The 19,914-nt window shown below is 42.2% G+C and overlaps 1 protein-coding gene across 4 annotated transcripts in view; it reads left to right on the plus strand.

Moving 5' to 3' along the window:
- LOC141154697 (actin-binding protein WASF3-like) overlaps positions 1–19,156 on the plus strand; it is a 116,429-nt gene extending 97,273 nt beyond the window's left edge. For 3 of the 4 annotated variants that reach the window (XM_073641029.1, XM_073641030.1, XM_073641031.1), the window contains exons 5-9: positions 4,729–4,846; positions 10,344–10,519; positions 10,856–11,116; positions 15,198–15,583; positions 17,648–19,156. In XM_073641029.1, coding sequence (XP_073497130.1) covers positions 4,729–4,846; positions 10,344–10,519; positions 10,856–11,116; positions 15,198–15,583; positions 17,648–17,805 — 1,099 coding nt within the window. In that variant the 3' untranslated portion in view covers positions 17,806–19,156. The remainder of the gene's footprint in view (positions 1–4,728; positions 4,847–10,343; positions 10,520–10,855; positions 11,117–15,197; positions 15,584–17,647) is intronic. The other variant, XM_073641032.1, reaches the window with a different exon arrangement.
- The last annotated feature ends 758 nt before the right edge of the window (positions 19,157–19,914 follow it).

Raw genomic sequence — 19,914 nt, forward strand, 5'->3', positions numbered from 1 at the left:
GCCCCCATATAAGACCCCATGCGGAATACTGGCCCCCATATAAGGCCCCATACGGAATACTGGCCCCCATATAAGGCCCCATACGGAATACTGGCCCCCATATAAGGCCCCATACGGAATACTGGCCCCCATATAAGGCCCCATACGGAATACTGGCCCCCATATATGGCCCCATACGGAATACTGGCCCCCATATAAGGCTCCATACGGAATACTTGGCTCCCATATAAGGCTCCATACGGAATACTGGCCTCCATATAAGGCTCCATACGGAATACTGGCCCCCATATAAGGCGCCATACAGAATACTGGCCCCCATATAACTCGCCATACAGGATACTGGTCCCCATATAAGGCTCCATACGGAATACTGGCCCCCATAAAACGCTACATACAGAATACTGGCCTCCATATAAGGCTCCATACGGAATACTGGCCCCCATATAAGGCGCCATACAGAATACTGGCCCCCATATAACTCTCCATACAGGATACTGGTCCCCTTATAAAGCTCCATACAGGATACTGGCCCCCATATAACTCTCCATACAGGATACTGGTCCCCTTATAAAGCTCCATACAGGATACTGGCCCCCATATAAAGCTCCATACATGATACTGGCCCCCATATGACGCTCCATACAGGATACTGGTCCCCTTATAACGCTTCATACAGGATACTGGCCCCCATATAATGCTGCATGCAGGCTGTTACCCCCCACATAATGCCCCATACAGGCTGTCCCCCCCCCCTTATAATGCTCCATGCAGGCTGTTACCCCCCACATAATGCCCCATACAGGCTGTCCCCCCCCCCCTTATAATGCTCCATGCAGGCTGTTCCCCCCACATAATGCACTATGCAGGCCGTCCGTCCCCCCTTATAATGCCCCTTGCAGGCTGTTCCCCACCTTATAATGCCCCATGCAGGCTGTCACCCCTCCTCTTTATAATGCCCCATGCAGGATGTCACCCCCCTCTCTTTATAATGCCCCATGCAGGATGTCACCCCCCTCTTTATAATGCCCCATGCAGGATGTCACCCCCTCTCTTTATAATGCCCCATGCAGGATGTCACCCCCCCCTCTCTTTATAATGCCCCATGCAGGACGTCACCCCCCCTCTCTTTATAATGCCCGATGCAGGATGTCACCCCCCTCTCTTTATAATGCCCCATGCAGTCTGTCACCCCCCCTCTCTTTATAATGCCCCATGCAGGATGTCACCCCCCTCTCTTTATAATGCCCCATGCAGGATGTCACCCCCCCTCTCTTTATAATGCCCCATGCAGTCTGTCACACCCCCTCTCTTTATAATGCCCCATGCAAGATGTCACCCCCCCATATTATGCCCCATGCCACCCCCCCTCTCTTTATAATGCCCCATGCAAGATGTCACCCCCCCATATTATGCCCCATGCCACCCCCCCTCTCTTTATAATGCCCCATGCAGGATGTCACCCCCCCTCTTTATAATGCCCCATGCAGTCTGTCACACACCCCCTCTCTTTATAATGCCCCATGCAAGATGTCACCCCCCATATTATGCCCCATGCCACCCCCCCTCTATTTATAATGCCCCGTGCAGGATGTCACCCCCCCTCTCTTTATAATGCCCCATGCAGTCTGTCACCCCCCCTCTCTTTATAATGCCCCATGCAAGATGTCACCCCCCATATTATGCCCCATGCCACCCCCCCCTCTATTTATAATGCCCCATGCAGGATGTCACCCCCCCCTCTTTATAATGCCCCACGCAAGATGTCACCCCCCCATATTATGCCCCATGCAGGATGTCACCCCCCCCCCCCCATATTATGCCCTGTGCCTCCATACTTTAAAAAAATAAAAAAATCAAATACTCACCTCCCTCCTCCTCACCTGCTGCCCGCTGCTCTGGTCCGGACTCCAGCATTGCCGGCGTCGTCCCGCTCTGCGCTCCTTGTGACGGCTCAGGGGAGGGCGCGGTGGAAAGACGTCACCGCGCCCTCTGACCTGTGACGTCACAGGGAGCGCAGAGCAGGAAGACAGCGGATCAGCGGAGGCACGGGGAGAGGTAAGTATCCGGCTGCCGGGGCCCTGAGCAAGCGGGGGAGAAGGGCGGGCGCTGGCACTGCTCTCCTCCGCCCATAGCCCAGTGGGGTGCGCGACCGCCAGTGGGCCCCCCTGCCTGCTCAGGGCCCCGGCACTTGCCTGGGTGCGCTGGGTGCTGACGCCGGCCCTGCCATGAGGGATATGTAGGCTAAGATCACACCATCATATTTTCTCTCATCCAAGAGAATCGGGGTGATTATTCTGATCACACTCTCATCAAAGTCTGATCAGAGTGTGCTTCAATTTTCTCAGATGAGAAGAAGATGGAAAAAAAATGTCTCCATCTTCTCCATTCTGTCAGTCTGTGAAAATCGAACTGCACTCTGATGTCATCCGAGTGAAGTCCGATGTTTTCCATAGACTCGACTTCCATAGATATGTATGGCCGACTGCGATCCAAATATCAGATCAAACTCTGGCAAGCTGCGATTCTGTTATCAGACAGACTCTGTCCGAGGAAAAAATCGGACATGCGCAGAGCCCTATTGAATAACATTATAACTAAGAGAGGGAGAGGAAAGTCTGCTCTCCAGAGTTGATTGCACCCTGTCTGGATGTGGATCACCTCACGGAGCCACCAAGTGCCCAGATTACAAACCAACGCGTTTCGACTGATAAGTCTTAATCATGGTCTGTTATGTGCGGGTCCCATGGTGTTTTTGTATTTTCCTTATCCAAACACCTACATTTAAAAATAGTTTGAATTGTGTTTGTATAGTGTTTCTTTCCTTCCACACAATACTGGGTTAATAGTATGTGAAACACCCTCTAATTACTTAACACCCAGTTGTTTGGATAAGGAAGATGCTGGCTCATCACTAGAGTGGGGGGGAATCTGTCCAGATATTAACTGTGAGGGGGTGTTGAATCTATGCAGCAGGTTAATGACAAAGGTGGAGCCTTGTATTCAGAATTGGCAGGAATTCACCCTTTTCGCTGTTTCATCGAGTTGTTGATCCATAAATATAATGGAAGAGTGAATTTATGTATTTTAATCATATATTAACAAACATGGTGAATTAATTCACAATGCATCCCAATAGGAAATAAATCAGCAAAACACAACAATTTCCTTCACCTCTAGCCAAGAACCTGAGTTTGAACTTCATACAGAATATTGTTATTTTTCAACCCTATACTAAGATTTTCCTGTTTATTATGCAGCCCAGATAAAGAAGGTGGAAATAAGCATTTTCTAAAAAAGGTTAATCTGCAAAAGAAGGAATCAGAATAAGCTGCCTCTAAGGGATAATCTGATGTAGCTGTATGAGGCTTTTATGCGCAACAGTTTGTATTATTTTTTAGCACTACTTTGCAGTATGTATAAGTTACTGTGTTTTTTATATAATTTTTTCGCAATGAAAATATAAAAAAGCAATTTTTTTTTTTTTTTGTTGTTGTTGGTTTAGTTTGTTTTGATTATATTTTTTACTGTTCACATTTCATATAAAATAATCCATTGAATGAATTATCCAGGTTATTATGATCATTTAGGTACCTAAGATTTGTAGGCCTTTGTTTTTTTCTTACATTTATGTAAGAAAAAAATATTTTTGTGAAAAAAAAAATATTTTGTTTTATATTTTTTGCAGTAGGGAAATTTTATTTCTTTTACTTTTTTGTTTTAAATGTTGCAAATTTTTTAAGTATGTATTTTTTTGTTACATAATTTGTTCCCTACAACATGATCAACGATTTTGGGGGGAACGTTGTTGATCTTTATTGATTTTTTTTTTCAACTTTTGGCTCTTACGGATTCCCCCTTTATAGGGAAAAACATTAAAGAAGCACTCCCATCAAAGTTTTTATCCTCTTACTATATTACAGTCATCATATTATATAGCACTGTGTACTTACAATTGCTCATTTTGCCTTTCTACCCAGGAAAATCTTCTCTTTTCTCTGCTCTATGTAGAAATAGGAAGTCTCTTTTCCCTGCAAAAAGTATTCCCCCCTTCAACTCCTGACCCAGCTGATCCCTCCTCCTCCCTGCCACTGACTTTTGCAGTGATGACTCACGCAGGGAAAATTGACCTCCTGTTTCTACATAGAGCTTAGAAGGATTCAGTTTTTAATCACGTGATGTCATAGACCTAATGGAAAAGAGAAGAATTAACTGGGTAGAAAGGCAAAATGAGCAATTGTAAGTACACAGTGCTATGTAATATGATGACTGCAATATATTAAGAGGATAAAACTTTGATGGGAGGAGAAGTGCTTCTTTAAGCTACACACTATAGGAAAATAAGTCACTGGCAGATCTGAGCACTGCTGGCACTCAGAACATTGAAACCAGGATCTACTTCATTTTGAATGTGACCTATTTGTTTCACATGATGATAAAAATGAATCTAGACCTGTAGATGCTCACTATATGCTCTATGCAGAAATATATGTTTAGGGAAGAATTCCAGCAGATAGACAAAAACTTTCTAACTGGTCTCAAGTGAGGCCCCTTCTACAACCAGATGAACACACAATGTTTTTACCAAGGAACATGGGTCCAGCTGTGCTGGTGGTGTGTGTGTGTGTGTGTCTGCCATCAGCACTTCTAGGCCCATAGAAAACTGAAGATTTTAAGATTTTACAAGATTTGTTTAGTTCAGCTCAAATAACTGCTTTACTCTCATTTTAGGGATGACAGGAAAGATGGCCTTCGATTTTACACTGATCCCTCATATTTCTTTAACTTATGGAAAGAAAAGATGTTACAAGCTACTGAAGACAAGAGGAAGGAGAAGAGGAGGCAGAAAGTGAGTTTTTATGGTTACAGTCTAATGCCCAAACTATTTTACTTGAGAAAACCTTGGTTAGACAAGACTTCCATTAAAGCGAAGCTGGCACTAAACTCATGCCACAGACTGTAGGAATCGGAGCCTGGCTGTGCGATTGTAGCTAGGTATGTCTTTGTCTGAAATGCTCCGGTGTTTTAGAGAAAAGAGTTTGAAAAGTGACTAAAGGGAGAGACCTAACTAGGCTGACTCCACCCCCCTGGCTTTTCCCTGCCCTGTTCCAGTTGATTGACAGGTCTCTCCCTATGTACAGGTTAGAGACACCTATGATCCAACTAGAGCGGTGCAGAAAGCAACCAGTTTTGGTCCGCACCAGATGAGTCTCCTCTCTCTCTACAGTCCCTAGCCAGCTTTTCAAACTGTTTTCTCTGAAACAGTGTTTCAGACATAGACATTTTTCCAATTCATTTGAGAAAATTCATTTGAGATATGTCTAACGTTCCACCTTCTGATGTGTTCCATGTTCTGTTGTGACTAAAATATGGCTACAAGAGATTTCCAAGTTGTTGCATTCTTGTTTTCTTTTCATTTTACACAGCGTCCCAACTTTTTTGGAATTGGGGTTGTATATCAAATGCACACATTGCATAGGCCACACATGCTCCCCCTGTAACCTGGTGTGAGAGAACGGCCTCCCCTATGTGGGACCGGGTGAATGTTCTCCTTCGACTGGGCCTGAAGATGGGATGATGTTGCAATGACGTCATTTGATGGATGCCATCATCACAGTTTAGCAGGCCTGCCTTTCATTTAGTAAACTTGTAATGAACGATGATTAGTGAGGAGCGAGCGTGCTCGTTTAACATTTTCACATAGCGTGCTCGGGTGCTCTCCAAGTATCTTTGGCGAGCTCGTATATTATGTTCTAGTCCCTGCGTCTGCATGATTTACCGCTGTAAAGACGCAGGGACTAGAACATAATATACGAGCACGCCAAAGATACTTGGAGAGCACGCTCGGTGAAAGAGTTAAACGAGCACGCTCGCTCCTCACTAATGACAATCTGTTTGTCCTCTGTGAGAATGGATCCTTAGGAAGAAGCCAAATGGCCAGTTAGTCAGACTACTCATGCTTTACATTTATACTAATAGCAGCATACATCTTTGCATTTATTACCTTTGTCCCTACGTGTCGGAGGTAGGTGTCTAGGGTTTAGATACTACATAACCGGGTGGATGTTCCACCAGTCTGATAGGAGCAAGCTTTCAGTATATTTTTGATCATACAAAAATGTTCTGTCTTCATTCCTGTTCTTTTATTATGACACTGATGATGACAAGCAGGGCAGAAAAACGCTAAATTGCTGTGCATATGAGCTTAAAATTTGTATTGTAAAGGAATATATGGAAGTACGGTACAGTGTTTTAGATTGACATTCCTATTCTACGTCTTCTTCTAATACTACAGTAGCACTGACTCTTTGGGGTGGGATAATAAGCAACCATGGAAGAAACAGTACAGATCTGTGTGGCAGAAAGTGTAGTGCGCTCCTCGCTGATGATTATATGTTGTGACGTGTTAATGTCTTGTCACCAAGACATGTCACGCGATGGCATAGTAATTTTAATTTAGTCCCAGCAGGAACATTGTCTGCAGGATATGTGTGCTGTAAGTAAGCATTGTGTCTTTCTGCTTGGGGCTCCTGTCTATGTTGTGTTTTTACACCAGGCTGCATATTAATGGAGATTTAGAAATAGATATTATAAAGTTCTATGTGTATTGTCATTTCACAACATAAGCGTTGCCCTACTCGCTGTATATGTGTGCCAAAGTTTCCATCATCACTATGTAGAGCGTGCTGCTAAAATTATCGGCTACACATTAGGCTGATTTTTCATCCACTTGCCTGACAATTGTAAAGCAGGAGGTGAAATTTTAGAAGGAATCATACAACATTGGACACAATGGCAATTTCGTCATACATACAGTATATGATCTTAGTGATAGGAATTATAGGTATTGTAGGAGGAGATTGAAAGCACTTCTGACAGTCCGGGGACACTTTTCAGTGTTTTGATAAGTTCCTTGATATGAGTTGACCCTGTCCTTTTGGTATAAAAATTGATAAAGAGAGTCTGACAAAAACTTTGACAGATCAATAGAATTGTACGTGCACATACCCATCTTGTTCCCTTCGAAACCATGTTAACATAAAGTGTAATTGCACACATTCACAGTGCGGCACTGGCCACTGGCTTCCATCTTCGTCTCCACTATAAAAGTTTGTCCATTGCACGCGTTCTTTGTGTGCCACCAAATGTATTGGGGCCGAAGCTTAGAAATGCAGCTTAGAAAGTGTTAATTAGAGCAGTGGTGGAGAACCTACGTAATGAGGCCTCTAATCCAATGGCCACATATTACCTTCAGTGGCCCCATGATGTAACATACCTGTGACTTAAATGTCACTGTGGGATGATACTGTCAGGTCTAATCACTGTTGACGTAACATCACAATCGTCACACTGAAACTCAGGAAACTATAACTTTAGAACAATATCAGGAAACCCATAAAAAAAAATCGGATCTGAACAAGAGAGATAGTGGCAAGTACCAAGTCAGAGCCAAAAAGATTGATGGATTCAAGACAAAGAGAACAGACTGTATTGATAAGTAAAGAGATTGGACTGGCAATACACTGGTCACGTCCAATATATCACTCAGGGTTAAACAGAATTAACAGGAACAAGCAGGACGGAGAGCAATCCACAATAGTGTACCAGAGCAGTATAATATATACAGGTGGTAAAAATTGAGGGGATTTAAAGGAGTTTTCCCACAAACTAAGTTAATTTTAAAGTTGATTTTATGCAATGCATCTTGGAATGGTAATACTTTCCACAATTGGATGTGATTGAATAAAATGTTCCTGTGCTGAGATATTCTTATAAATGTGCCCCTGCTGTGTGCTGTGTAATGGCTATGTCTGACCGTACAGGAACAATGTCACGCTGTCTCTGTATACTGGAGGTAGGGGGCCTAAGCTGACCCTAAGCTGGGGCCCTGACTAGTCCCTCAACCTGGAGGTACTGTTAAAGGTACAGAGGTCCAGGCCGCCAGCGTAACCCCTACCTCCTGAGGATCCCTGCACCTAAGTAATCTAGTCCTGAGAAGGACCCCGATCACAACAAAAGGGGACAAGTAATAATATGCCCACACACAGTACTTAGACGAACGAGACAGTACAAGGGAAAAACCAAAACCACCTTGCATACAACAACTACACAACTACAACAGAGGGAACACCAACGGGAAAGGAGATAAATGATAAAGCGAGGAAGGGAAAAAACACTCCAAATACACTTATCTCAGAAACTCCAAACACCACGATCCGCTCTGTTAGTCTGAATGAAATGCTTTCACCGACACTTCCCAAACAGACCAGCAGGCATTTGAAGGAGTCTCACTACAGCAGTATTGATTGCAGCTGGGCGAGGCTGGACCTCGTCTAGCACAGAGAGAGAGAGAATTAACTCCCTCACTGCCGAAAAACACAAAGCACCAACAAGTCAGCTGCGAGAAGTCAGGCTGTGTACTCGTGACGATCTTCGTGGCGACACACCCGTGACAGTACCCCCCCTTCTACGAGGGGCCTCCGGACCCTCAGGGCCAGGTTTATCCGGGTGAGTCGTGTGGAAGGCCCGAACTAATCGGTCTGCGTTAATATCCGACGCAGGAACCCACATCCTCTCCTCAGGACCATACCCTTTCCAATGAACCAGGTACTGAAGGGACCGGCGATTAAAGCGTGAATCGATGACCCTCGATACCTGGAACTCCAAGTTACCATTGACCACCACTGGAGGGGGACCTCTCTGTATACAGAGATACATTATAAGATCCTGTCTGCAGTCACCACTAGGGGGATGTCACGCTGTCTCTGTATACTGGAGGTAGGGGGCCTAAGCTGACCCTAAGCTGGGGCCCTGACTAGTCCCTCAACCTGGAGGTACTGTTAAAGGTACAGAGGTCCAGGCCGCCAGCGTAACCCCTACCTCCTGAGGATCCCTGCACCTAAGTAATCTAGTCCTGAGAAGGACCCCGATCACAACAAAAGGGGACAAGTAATAATATGTCCACACACAGTACTTAGACGAACGAGACAGTACAAGGGAAAAACCAAAACCACCTTGCATACAACAACTACACAACTACAACAGAGGGAACACCAACGGGAAAGGAGATAAATGATAAAGCGAGGAAGGGAAAAAACACTCCAAATACACTTATCTCAGAAACTCCAAACACCACGATCCGCTCTGTTAGTCTGAATGAAATGCTTTCACCGACACTTCCCAAACAGACCAGCAGGCATTTGAAGGAGTCTCTCTACAGCAGTATTGATTGCAGCTGGGCGAGGCTGGACCTCGTCTAGCACAGAGAGAGAGAGAATTAACTCCCTCACTGCCGAAAAACACAAAGCACCAACAAGTCAGCTGCGAGAAGTCAGGCTGTGTACTCGTGACGATCTTCGTGGCGACACACCCGTGACAAACATGGTCTGATCATACCACAGCTCCTGGGCACGGGAGGAAGGAAAAGAGTATACAGACAGGATAGCAGGGGATCACAGCTGATTCTTTTTGTGAGATAAAGCATTTCACTGCCTGTTTTTAAACAATGTTTTACCTCAAAGAACTATTTATTTGCGATACCAAGCTACAATGTCTGTATACTTTTTTGCTTCCTTCCCTCTCCAGGAGATGTGGTATGATCAGACCATGTCCCTGCACGGTCAGACACAGCCATTACACAGTACACAGCAGGGGCACATTTATAAGATTATCTCACCACAGGAACATTTTATTTATACACATCCAATTGTGGAAATTATTATTATTCCAAGATCTATTGATTAAAATGAACTTTGTTTATGGGAAAACCCCTTTAAGTAGAGCACCTAGTGTGCCCATTGGCCACAGAATCCACATGCTCATTGGTTCTAGTGATTTAGGAGCCATGATTGACACTGTCAACACCGTGAATTACTGCCTGGGTGACACCCTTGCCCACCCATGAGTAGAGGAGAGCACTTCCCCTACTTGATCAGCCTGGCTTCTAAAGATGGCTTGGTGTTTTTAACATTGTGCCACATCTCTTTCTAGGGGGTCAGAGTCCAGTTATGTAGATCTCCAAATTCAATGTTTTCCTCCACACAGTTAAATAATAATTAACTGATTTATATACTGAAGCTCATATTGGACTGAGTGGAATCTGTATAAATCCATATGCACTAAGCACCCACTAATGCATCTTCTTTGGTAAGCCTATGGAGGATAGCAGTAGAACTTTACGGCCATGCACATCCCAGGTTGACAAATGGAGTTTTAGCCTGTGTGCTACAACCTCCCTACAATTACATGGGCTGTGCAAGTAGGATGTATAAAAAGCTGTAGAATATGACGGCTCTGAATAGATCAGTGTAAGAGCTTTAATCCATAACTACCTTGTATATTTGCAGGAGCAGAGGCAGGTGGAAGATCCCACCAGGGAAGTGAAGAAGGTTCGGAAAGCGCGGAACCGGAGGCTGGAATGGAACATGATGGCATATGATAAGGAGTTCAGGCCAGATAACAGGTTCTCACCATCTCCATATCATGTGACTTCATCCGAGGGATCACTGTCCCCTGATAATAGGCAGGTTCCACGCACAATATGTCCACATTGAAATATGTTTAGGCTGGGAAACAGATGGAAGTTCTATATTTGTGGGCTGGTTGGAGGGAAATATACTGTCGGCATCATTTTGTAATATGTGTAAGCGATTGTGCACCAAGTACTGTACATGCACATGTTCTAGTCCTTCTTATGTACAAAATAGAAATGTTGCTGTTGTACTTGGTAACATTCCAGACAAACTGCACAATGACTGCACCCCTCTCATCCTGGGTGGGATGTCCGCACCATTAGATGTAGTAGACTGTATGTACTTCCGCTTATGACAGTCGTCTTTTGTTATATTTGTAACTGCAGGTCGTATGCTTCAGATCTTGATCACTCGTATCCCGCCAGCCCCAATCACCCCACTCAGCAGATCCTAGCTGCCGTCCCTCACTTGACCCCAGAGAACAAAGAGATCATCCTAATGGCCAGTCAAGCACAAGAACATGGCTATCGCTCATCTGCTCCGGGTAGCCGACAGAACAGTCTGAACAGAGCCCAGCAGGCTCATGCACCACCACCACCAGAGGCGATTCTGAATGGCCCACGACCTCAGGTCCTAAAGGATTATGGGTAAGTGACACATTGGATTATGTCTAAAGTGAGCAAAGACACCATTTAGTTCTATTAACACTTTCAGCATTGAAACAAACCTGCATACAGCGCATTGCGGAAATGAATGAGCAGACTAGTCCAATAGTCCATCCTATATCCATGAATATTGGGCATACTGTATGTTTTCTAATCTACCAGATTAAGTTACGATTGATGTGTAGTTTCCCAACTGCAGCATTTAGTTTGATTTATTTCTCCATTTAGATAATTTAGATGTAATTTAGATCTGTTTGTCAAAGGCTTTTCTATTAGAAATCCCAGCCAATGTTTCCAAAGAGATATGTACATAGGACAAGAGAAGAAGCCGTGGGTGCTGTCCCCAGCCATGTCCTAAATCTATGCATAGACTTAAAGGGAATCTGTCAGAAGGTTTTTGCTATATAATCTGAGGGAGGCATGATGTAGCGGCTGAGGCACAGATTTCAGCGATGTATCACTTATTAGGCTGTGTGCTGTTATTTCAATACAATAAGTATTTTATCAGCAAGTGTTTTTATCATTGTCAGACTAGCTCCCACGTGCCTCCTTGTCCAACCACGTCCCCAATTTATATTAGCAGCTTACTGTCAATATACAATGTACATAGAAAGCTGTGATGGCGGGGTTAGCTTTCTGAGCTCTGCTACATCTACGGCTGAGAAAACTCTGATTGTATCACAACTGCTGCACCCAGTAAACTAAGTGACACATCGCTGGAATCAGGGTTTCTTTCTCTACGTTATGCTGCTCTCAGATGAGGTCGCAAAAACCTGGTGACAGATTCCCTTTAAAGAGTAACCATCATTTTCATATTTATTTTATAAATCAATAATATGCATGAAAATAATAGTACTATGTCTTATCAGAGGAATCTGCGTCTTTCTGCTCCTGGACTGATCATTCATTCTCAAAATTTTCAATTCAAGGGTTAAAATCTGTCTTCAGTAAATACAGACCTTCCCATTACTGAGATAGGAGATGGCAGTTGGTGATTTTAAAAATCTATGGAAGGAGGAGGAACTAGAGGCAGACACAGACATTCTGCTGCAAGTTCTCCTGACATGATAGTTACAGCTCTCCATAGAACTTTATGAGCACCAACTGCCATCCCCTATCTAGGTAGTGGGAAAGTATGTATTCATTGAAGACAGGTTTTAACCCTTGAATTAAGAATTTTGAGAATGAACGATCAGTCCAGGAGGAGAAGGATGCTGATTTTTCTTATGAGATATATTACAAAGTTGTTTATTTTCATATGTACTATGATTTATGAAAAAAAGTTAAATAAAATGATGGCTACCCTTTAAATGTACAGAATCCATTCTCACAACTGCACAAATAGGACATATATGGTTACTATACAACGCCTCTGCTCCAGAGCCCATGTCTTCCTCAATATATGTGACGTATTTCTGATACTTATATTCCGTTTTACATGTACAGTATATATATATATATATTTATATATATATATATATACAGTACAGACCAAAAGTTTGGACACACCTTCTGATTTAAAGATTTTTCTGTATTTTCATGACTATGAAAATTGTACCTTCACACTGAAGGCATCAAAACTATGAATTAACACATGTGGAATTATATAGTTAACAAAAAAGTGTGAAACAACTGAAAATATGTCTTATATTCTAGGTTCTTCAAAGTAGCCACCTTTTGCTTTGTTGACTGCTTTGCACACTCTTGGCATTATAGTCATGAAAATACAGAAAAATCTTTAAATGAGAAGGTGTGTCCAAACTTTTGATCTGTACTGTATATATATATATAAATATATATATATATATATATATATATATATATATATATATATATATATATATATATATATATATATATTACACATGGGTCACTGTACAAAGTCTTCAGCACCTTGGAGAGTTCACAACTTGTTTCTAGGCAAACCAGTGACAGCGGTAAGTGTTAAATCCCAGACCTGGCACTAGATGCCATTCACACTGATTGCCAAGAAGCATTTAGCTAACTTCTGTGACAGATGTAGAAATATCAGCGTGATTAAGCTGTGGACTGTGGGAGAGGACTGGCGCACAACTCTTGGACTGCGTCCATCTCATTCTGTGTAATATTTCATAGGCTGTCAGATGTTGTCAGTGTGCAGCTCTCTAAATAAATTGACTTTATTCTAAAAGCGCAAATCACTGTGATTGGTCATGTATCTAAATTATTAGCCAGTCATTTGTCTTATGTATTTCTTCTACTTACATAATCTCTCAGGAAGACCTTTAATGTCTGGGATTACTGTTGGGAATGCTAACCAAAGCAAAGCTACACTTACAGGAAGAATCTGGACAAAAGTGATATATTGTTTTATGCCCAGCATTTTTATTTTGGGTGTAATAATAATGCAGAATGATGGCTTTCTCTCATAGAGCACTTCCAGATCTTGGCTCAGTATCTGCAGAGTTTTTCCTGGGGATTTAGATCCTATGAAATATTTGCAGCAAACAGTCATACAAATACAATATCATATAAGTGAACAGTCCTGACAAAATAAGTGGTGTGACATATGGAAATGCGCATTGAAAGAATTTCTACTGTGTTGGGGATATTTCTAGTTGAAGTGAGTGCAGGGTATTAAATTGGAATTTTTGGGAGGCATGCAATATTCCGATGCCAGCAAGTATGTTAAATGATCCATTTAATTCAGTTGCTTTCTTCCAGATACATATTTGTCATATTATTAGAATTAATCTATCAATTGGCTTTATTCATTATTTATTTTATTCACTTATATAGCGCCATTAACTTCACGGCACTTTACATACATCATCATCACTGTCCCCATTGGGGCTCACAATCTACATTCCCTATCAGTATGTCTTTGGAGTGTGGGAGGAAACTGGAGAACCCGGAGGAAACCCACACAAACACGGAGAAAACATACAAACTCCTTGCAGATGTTGTCCTTGGTGGGATTTGAACTGTTGCTGTAAAGCAACAGTGCTAACCACTGAGCCACCGTGCTGCTCAAAATCATCAAATTCATTTTGTGCTGCTTAAAATCATTTCCTATTATCCACTACAGAAAGAAGAAGGCCAAACTGACTTTACATCGACATATATACTTACATGTAAAAATAACTTCAAATTCCAAATGTTGTACTGTATTTATTAGTTGTTTTTCTGGCGCTCATCAATAATTTGTGACATCCCAGGCAGATATTTTCATCAACACTAAATGCGTTCCCTAATTCTAGGCTTGATATATACATAATTATGCAGTTAATTTGTAAAATTAAAAGGGAACTTGTAGGCTGGTTGAATTCTGTATTTTACTTTGGTTTACCATACTGCACACTGATCTGGTCCTGCGGGAGATACATCCACGGGAAATGGCTTTCCTAGATCACTGATGAATATAATAACTGCTTAACTTCTTCCCAGGACAGAACTTTATGCTCCTTGTATATTAATACACTTAGGATGTGTGAGTAGCTTACTTATATTCTTCCTTTACATACCGATGGTTGCCAACTTGACTTTTTATTTTGTCTGGACAGCTTACCAAATAATCACAAACAGACAATATGTTTTATGGGCACATTAGAAAACCATAATAAATCATTATGAATATTAGTGAAACATCTCTACAGCCAATAATTCAGATATGAAGACATCAGCTGTATTCACTGTAAATGGTAAAATGATGATAATTAGAGTCATATTAATTTATATAAGTGTCTTCACCTTCTAAAAAATCACAGACACCTTACATTTCTATGGACTGCCCTATTTTATGGACTGTCCTGGAATTTCTGGACAGTTGGCGACCCTGCAGGGATCCAATTGATAGATAACATAAATAGATATAGTATCTTTTTTTGTATGACCTAAAATCAGTTGTAGAATTTAGACCCATTTGTCTAAATCATTTGTTAAGCCTTTTTTTTTTTAAATAGTGATTTTAGTAAGTTGAAGTGTATATTATTTCAATACATAATCCAATGCATGTCCACCTCCATGGACCTACTACCGTTACTCACTCAAATTAAGATTAATGTGTTATTTCTTTTCATTTCAGTGGCCAACAAGGTCCTATGACTGAATATTTTGTGCCTCCTGCACCTCCACCACCTCCTCCTGTAATTCCTTCTGCACAAACAGCTTTTGACAGCCCAATTTCAGCACCTACTCCTGTAGCTCCCAATATTGCTGCCTCCATGACTTCGTATGTCCCTGCCCCACCTCCAGCTCCCCCTTGTCCATACACTGGCTCTCCTCCTCAAATTGGTTCTTTGGGACCACCTGTAGCACCTCCGCCACCCCCTCCAGGCGCTCTTATTATTACAGCTTCACCTGCTCATTCATCTTCCCCTCCCACTGTCACTGTGGAACCAAGGAAACCTCAGATTCCACTCATTCCCATGAGTGACGCTAGGAGCGACCTTCTAGCTGCAATCCGCAGAGGTAAGTGGTTTTCTCCTGTTATATCCTCGGTAAATGTGTTAAATTGTAGCTTCCAAAAGTTACTAATGGTATATTACTTATGGAAATACTTGAAAGTCATTATTGCTTGTAATCAAAATGTTTTGTTTGGAGATATTTGAGAATTAATTCCATTTTACAATAATCTAAGCTCTAAATCTGTCTATCGGTCATAAAATGATATACTGCCATTAAAGGGGTTGTCCAGTACTTTAGATTACCCCTCCAATGTATCTTCCCGGGGCCCCTAAGGATTTTTGTAATTACCTTATGTTGCTGATAATGCCTGTGTGGCGCTATCACTGGCCGCTCACAGGCATCACGTGACCCTCGGCTGCAGCCGGCGCTGACATCCGCTGACGTCACGACAAGTGCTGGCAGCAGCCGGGGGTCTCTGTCTTCCTGGTTCCACGTTGGATGCCAGACTGTGGGCAAGGTTACCCCGCACGTCACACCCGGCATCCACCGCGCGCTCTGCCTCTCCCCGTTCATTGGGAAAGCGCGCGGTGGATGCTGGGTGTGACGTGGGGGTAACCCCGTCCACAACCCAGCAGCCACCGCGGGGACCCCAGCGCTGAGTCACGCCTCACTTGTCGTGACATCAGCGCAGGGTCATGTGATGCCTGTGAGCGGCCACCAATAGCGCCACTCACAGGCATTATCAGCAACATAAGGTATTTACAAAAAGTTTTAGGGGCCCCGGGGGGATACATTGGCGGGTAATCTAAAGTACTGGACAACTTCTTTAAGTATTAAATCAGTATTCTCAACGTTGAAAGTTATCCCCTGTCCATGGAAGAGGTCTGACTTCTGAAAAGCCCTGTGTGAATGGTGTGGTGGTCGATCAAGCGCAGTTCCAATCATTCATTCTCAATGGGACTGCCGGAGATAGCCGAGCATCGCCCTCCGCTGGTCTTCTTTGTTTCCATAAGTAGTGCATATGATCGATCTCAGCTCCATTCATACCCCAAGTTCTCGGGACTAGTGAGTCCCAGCAGTCGAACTTTCAGCGATCGGGAAGTTATGGATTGGGGATAACTTCCAAATTTCCAAACTTGAAGTTTTCGTTGACTGGTGGTTATGGATATGTGTATTGACACTGCATGTGTTACACATGGTGCCATTCGGTGGCCGTTAATAGCGGGTTTATATTGACCGACTTGTCTTTAGATGTGCACTGAACAATCAGTAATAGATCTGTAGTAGGGTGCATAGGCACAGGACGATGTGCTGCTGAGAAAAATGATATTTTGGACAAACCAAAAGATCATTTGAAACAAAGAACAAGCGTTTTGCTGGTTTATAGTTTTGAACAGCCTGTTTGGACTGCACAATTATCATGAAGCAAATCTACCTAGGAACACAAATTCACGATAATCATGCTGTGGAAATGAATCTTTATGCCTGGATTCATCATCGCCTTTGTGCCTGTTTTTTTTTTTTGTCTAGTTTTGTGTGTTTTGTGCCTTTTTTTTGTTTACATCCAATTCATTTATTATTTTAAGTCTATTTCATATTTTCTTGCCTGTTCTTGATTTGTTTTCCACTTTGTGGGCAGAGTTTGCCGATTCCAGATGGTTTCGCCTGATTCATCAATTGTGACTTTTTAAAAATTGTGCAAAATTTGGCGCAACTTCACTCTAGTCTCACTTTCCCTGGTGTGTTTTTTAGTACACCAGTATTTCTGGCATAATATTTGTACCATTTTGCAAAACTTGCAACTTTTGACATCAAAGAGTTGCAAAAACAGTTTAGGACTGATAAAAATAATTTTTGACTTTGCGCCAAATTCATCAATCATGTGCGCCATTTTGAAGAATTTAGTGCCAAAAACGACAACTGATAACACAAGATAAAATAGAAAAGGAAAGTGACTTAAAAGAAAAAACGCAAATGATGAATCGGGGCCTACGTCTTCCACATTGTACCAACTTTGATAAATCTCGTTAAATGTTCTGGAGTGTTGGTTTAATAGTTCTGTGTTATCCGTTGCCACCTATCTTATTTATAAAGGCTATATATCTGATACGTATGATTGTTATTTAGGTATCCAACTTCGGAAAGTTCAAGAACAGAGAGAACAGGAGGCAAAGAAGGAGCCAGTTGGCAACGACGTGGCCACAATCTTGTCCCGCAGGATCGCTGTGGAATACAGTGAGTCTGATGATGACTCAGAATTGGAAGAGAATGAATGGTCTGATTAAAGAATTGGAGTGTTTCTTATATGATCCATCCCAACTCTCACATAACTCCTGCAATGGATACAAAATGGACACAAAACGTATTATACAGTTGTGCAGCCGCCAATATCACTGAGCTCTGTCTGTTCTTGTTTGTGTAGATTTACATGGCTGAGAATCTCCATTGTGCAGATGAGTCAAATTTACGATTTTATGTAAGAAGATGGCCAACTTCTGTATCCTGTTGTTACTATGGACCATAGTAAACCACAGAGTACAGAAATATGAGCCACTCAGACGGGGGACACTTGTGCTGCACAATTTTGTCCTTTCTGTGTATTATTTTGCTGTATGTGGCGACATAAGAGACAAGCAACAGCGTCATCTTATATTAAAAGCACAACACTGTGTGCCATAGTATAGTATCTGACATAGCTAAAGGGTTTATGGCTTAAAGGTAACAGTGCAATATATAGGCACCACATCCTTCAATACTGACGAATGGAAATAGTGTACAGACAGTGCCACAAAAATCACAGTGACTCTGATGAGCGACCAAACCCGTACAGCTCAGAAAAGTAGTATATTCATGTGCCCTCTGCTATTCCATTATGGGGGATCTAATTGGTAGTTTAATTCATTTTAAAAATAGTTAAAACTATTCATATATTTTTTAACACGCTGCTCTTTACTGCCTTAATAAATTGCCTCTTTAAAAGCTACCATTTATTGTAAGACTTCTGTCTTACGCATTCAGGTTTTCCCATTTATTTTACTTAAATGAAGTCGATCACTAGTTCTTTAGATCAAAATTTCTTTTAAATTGGTTATCAAAGCTTTAGTAGACACAGTTGTTCCCATTAAAAAAAAAACTAAAAGGAAGATCAGATCTTAAACCTTCATTTTATGGGGCTGTTTTGTATGGAGCATATATAGGTCCATGGATTCAGCACAACCCCTCGCAAAAAAAAACAATTGTCATATTATAAACAATCCTCCCCTAGAACCATTGCTTCTAGGGGAGAAAATTTTTAAAAAAGCACTCCCATTAAATGTTTATGCCCAAAACTTGTGGAGCCTGTGTGAATGTCAGTGTAGTATAGTATAAGTGTGTAGTGTGTGTAGTATAGTGTAAGTGTATTAATATACTTACCGATCGCCATCTTCCACAGTTTTCAGCGCTGCTCCGGTCCTCTTCTCACTCCCGTGACTGAAATTCCAACTCTACGGATCACACTGGGGTTTATGTGTGAGCCAGAAGACGCTTTTACAATGTAAATCTATGGAGCATCAGAATGAAGACATTGTAAAACGCGACATAAACCCCTGTGTGATCCGTAGAGTTGGAGTTTAAGTCACGTGAGTGAGAAGAGGACAAGAGAAGCGTTGAAAATCGGGGAAGATGGTGATCGGTGAGTATATTAATGCACTTGCACTACATTATATATATTAATGCACTTATACTACATTACACACACATTTTACACAGGTTTAGGCATAAAACATTTTGTGCTTCTTTAACATACTGCAGTTTTAGCATCACACACAGTCCCTGTGGCTTCATTGTATAGAGCCACATAGAGCTCCATCTGTGACCACAGTCTCCTGCTCCGCACTGTGAATTATTAACGTGTAACCGTCTAATGTGTATTGGAACCTCCAGCTGTCTCCTGAAGGATAATGTCTGATTTTGGACTACCAATCCTTTTGGTTTTTAATACATGAGCCACCGCCAGAGATATCTGGCAGCAGCTTTCTTATAAGAGAATACAAGAGAGCTTGGTCATCTGAGCGCTCCTGTGTATGGCAGAGGCGGCGAGATAGTTGCTGGCCAAACCATCATTCGGCTGACAACTATCTAAAGTGTATTGGGGCTAATGCAATGTTATGATTCACAGATATGGAGCTTTGATAGGACATATTACAGACTCCATAATATATATGGAACTTGTCCTGTGACATAAACCTTCCATAACTTTATTTAGACACATGCCGTCTACTTGAGTATTCAAATCTTAGCTTTAGCCCTCATACACATAAGGTATTATGCATAATCCACACATTTTGAGCTAAAGATGGGAATGGCTATTCCTGGAAACCCCCACCATTGGGAATATGTACACAGCTCATCCG

Source organism: Phyllobates terribilis, unplaced genomic scaffold (genome assembly GCF_046119375.1).
Source record: "Phyllobates terribilis strain yellow unplaced genomic scaffold, ASM4611937v1 Scaffold_7__3_contigs__length_470593459, whole genome shotgun sequence".
Classification (NCBI taxonomy): domain Eukaryota; kingdom Metazoa; phylum Chordata; class Amphibia; order Anura; family Dendrobatidae; genus Phyllobates; species Phyllobates terribilis.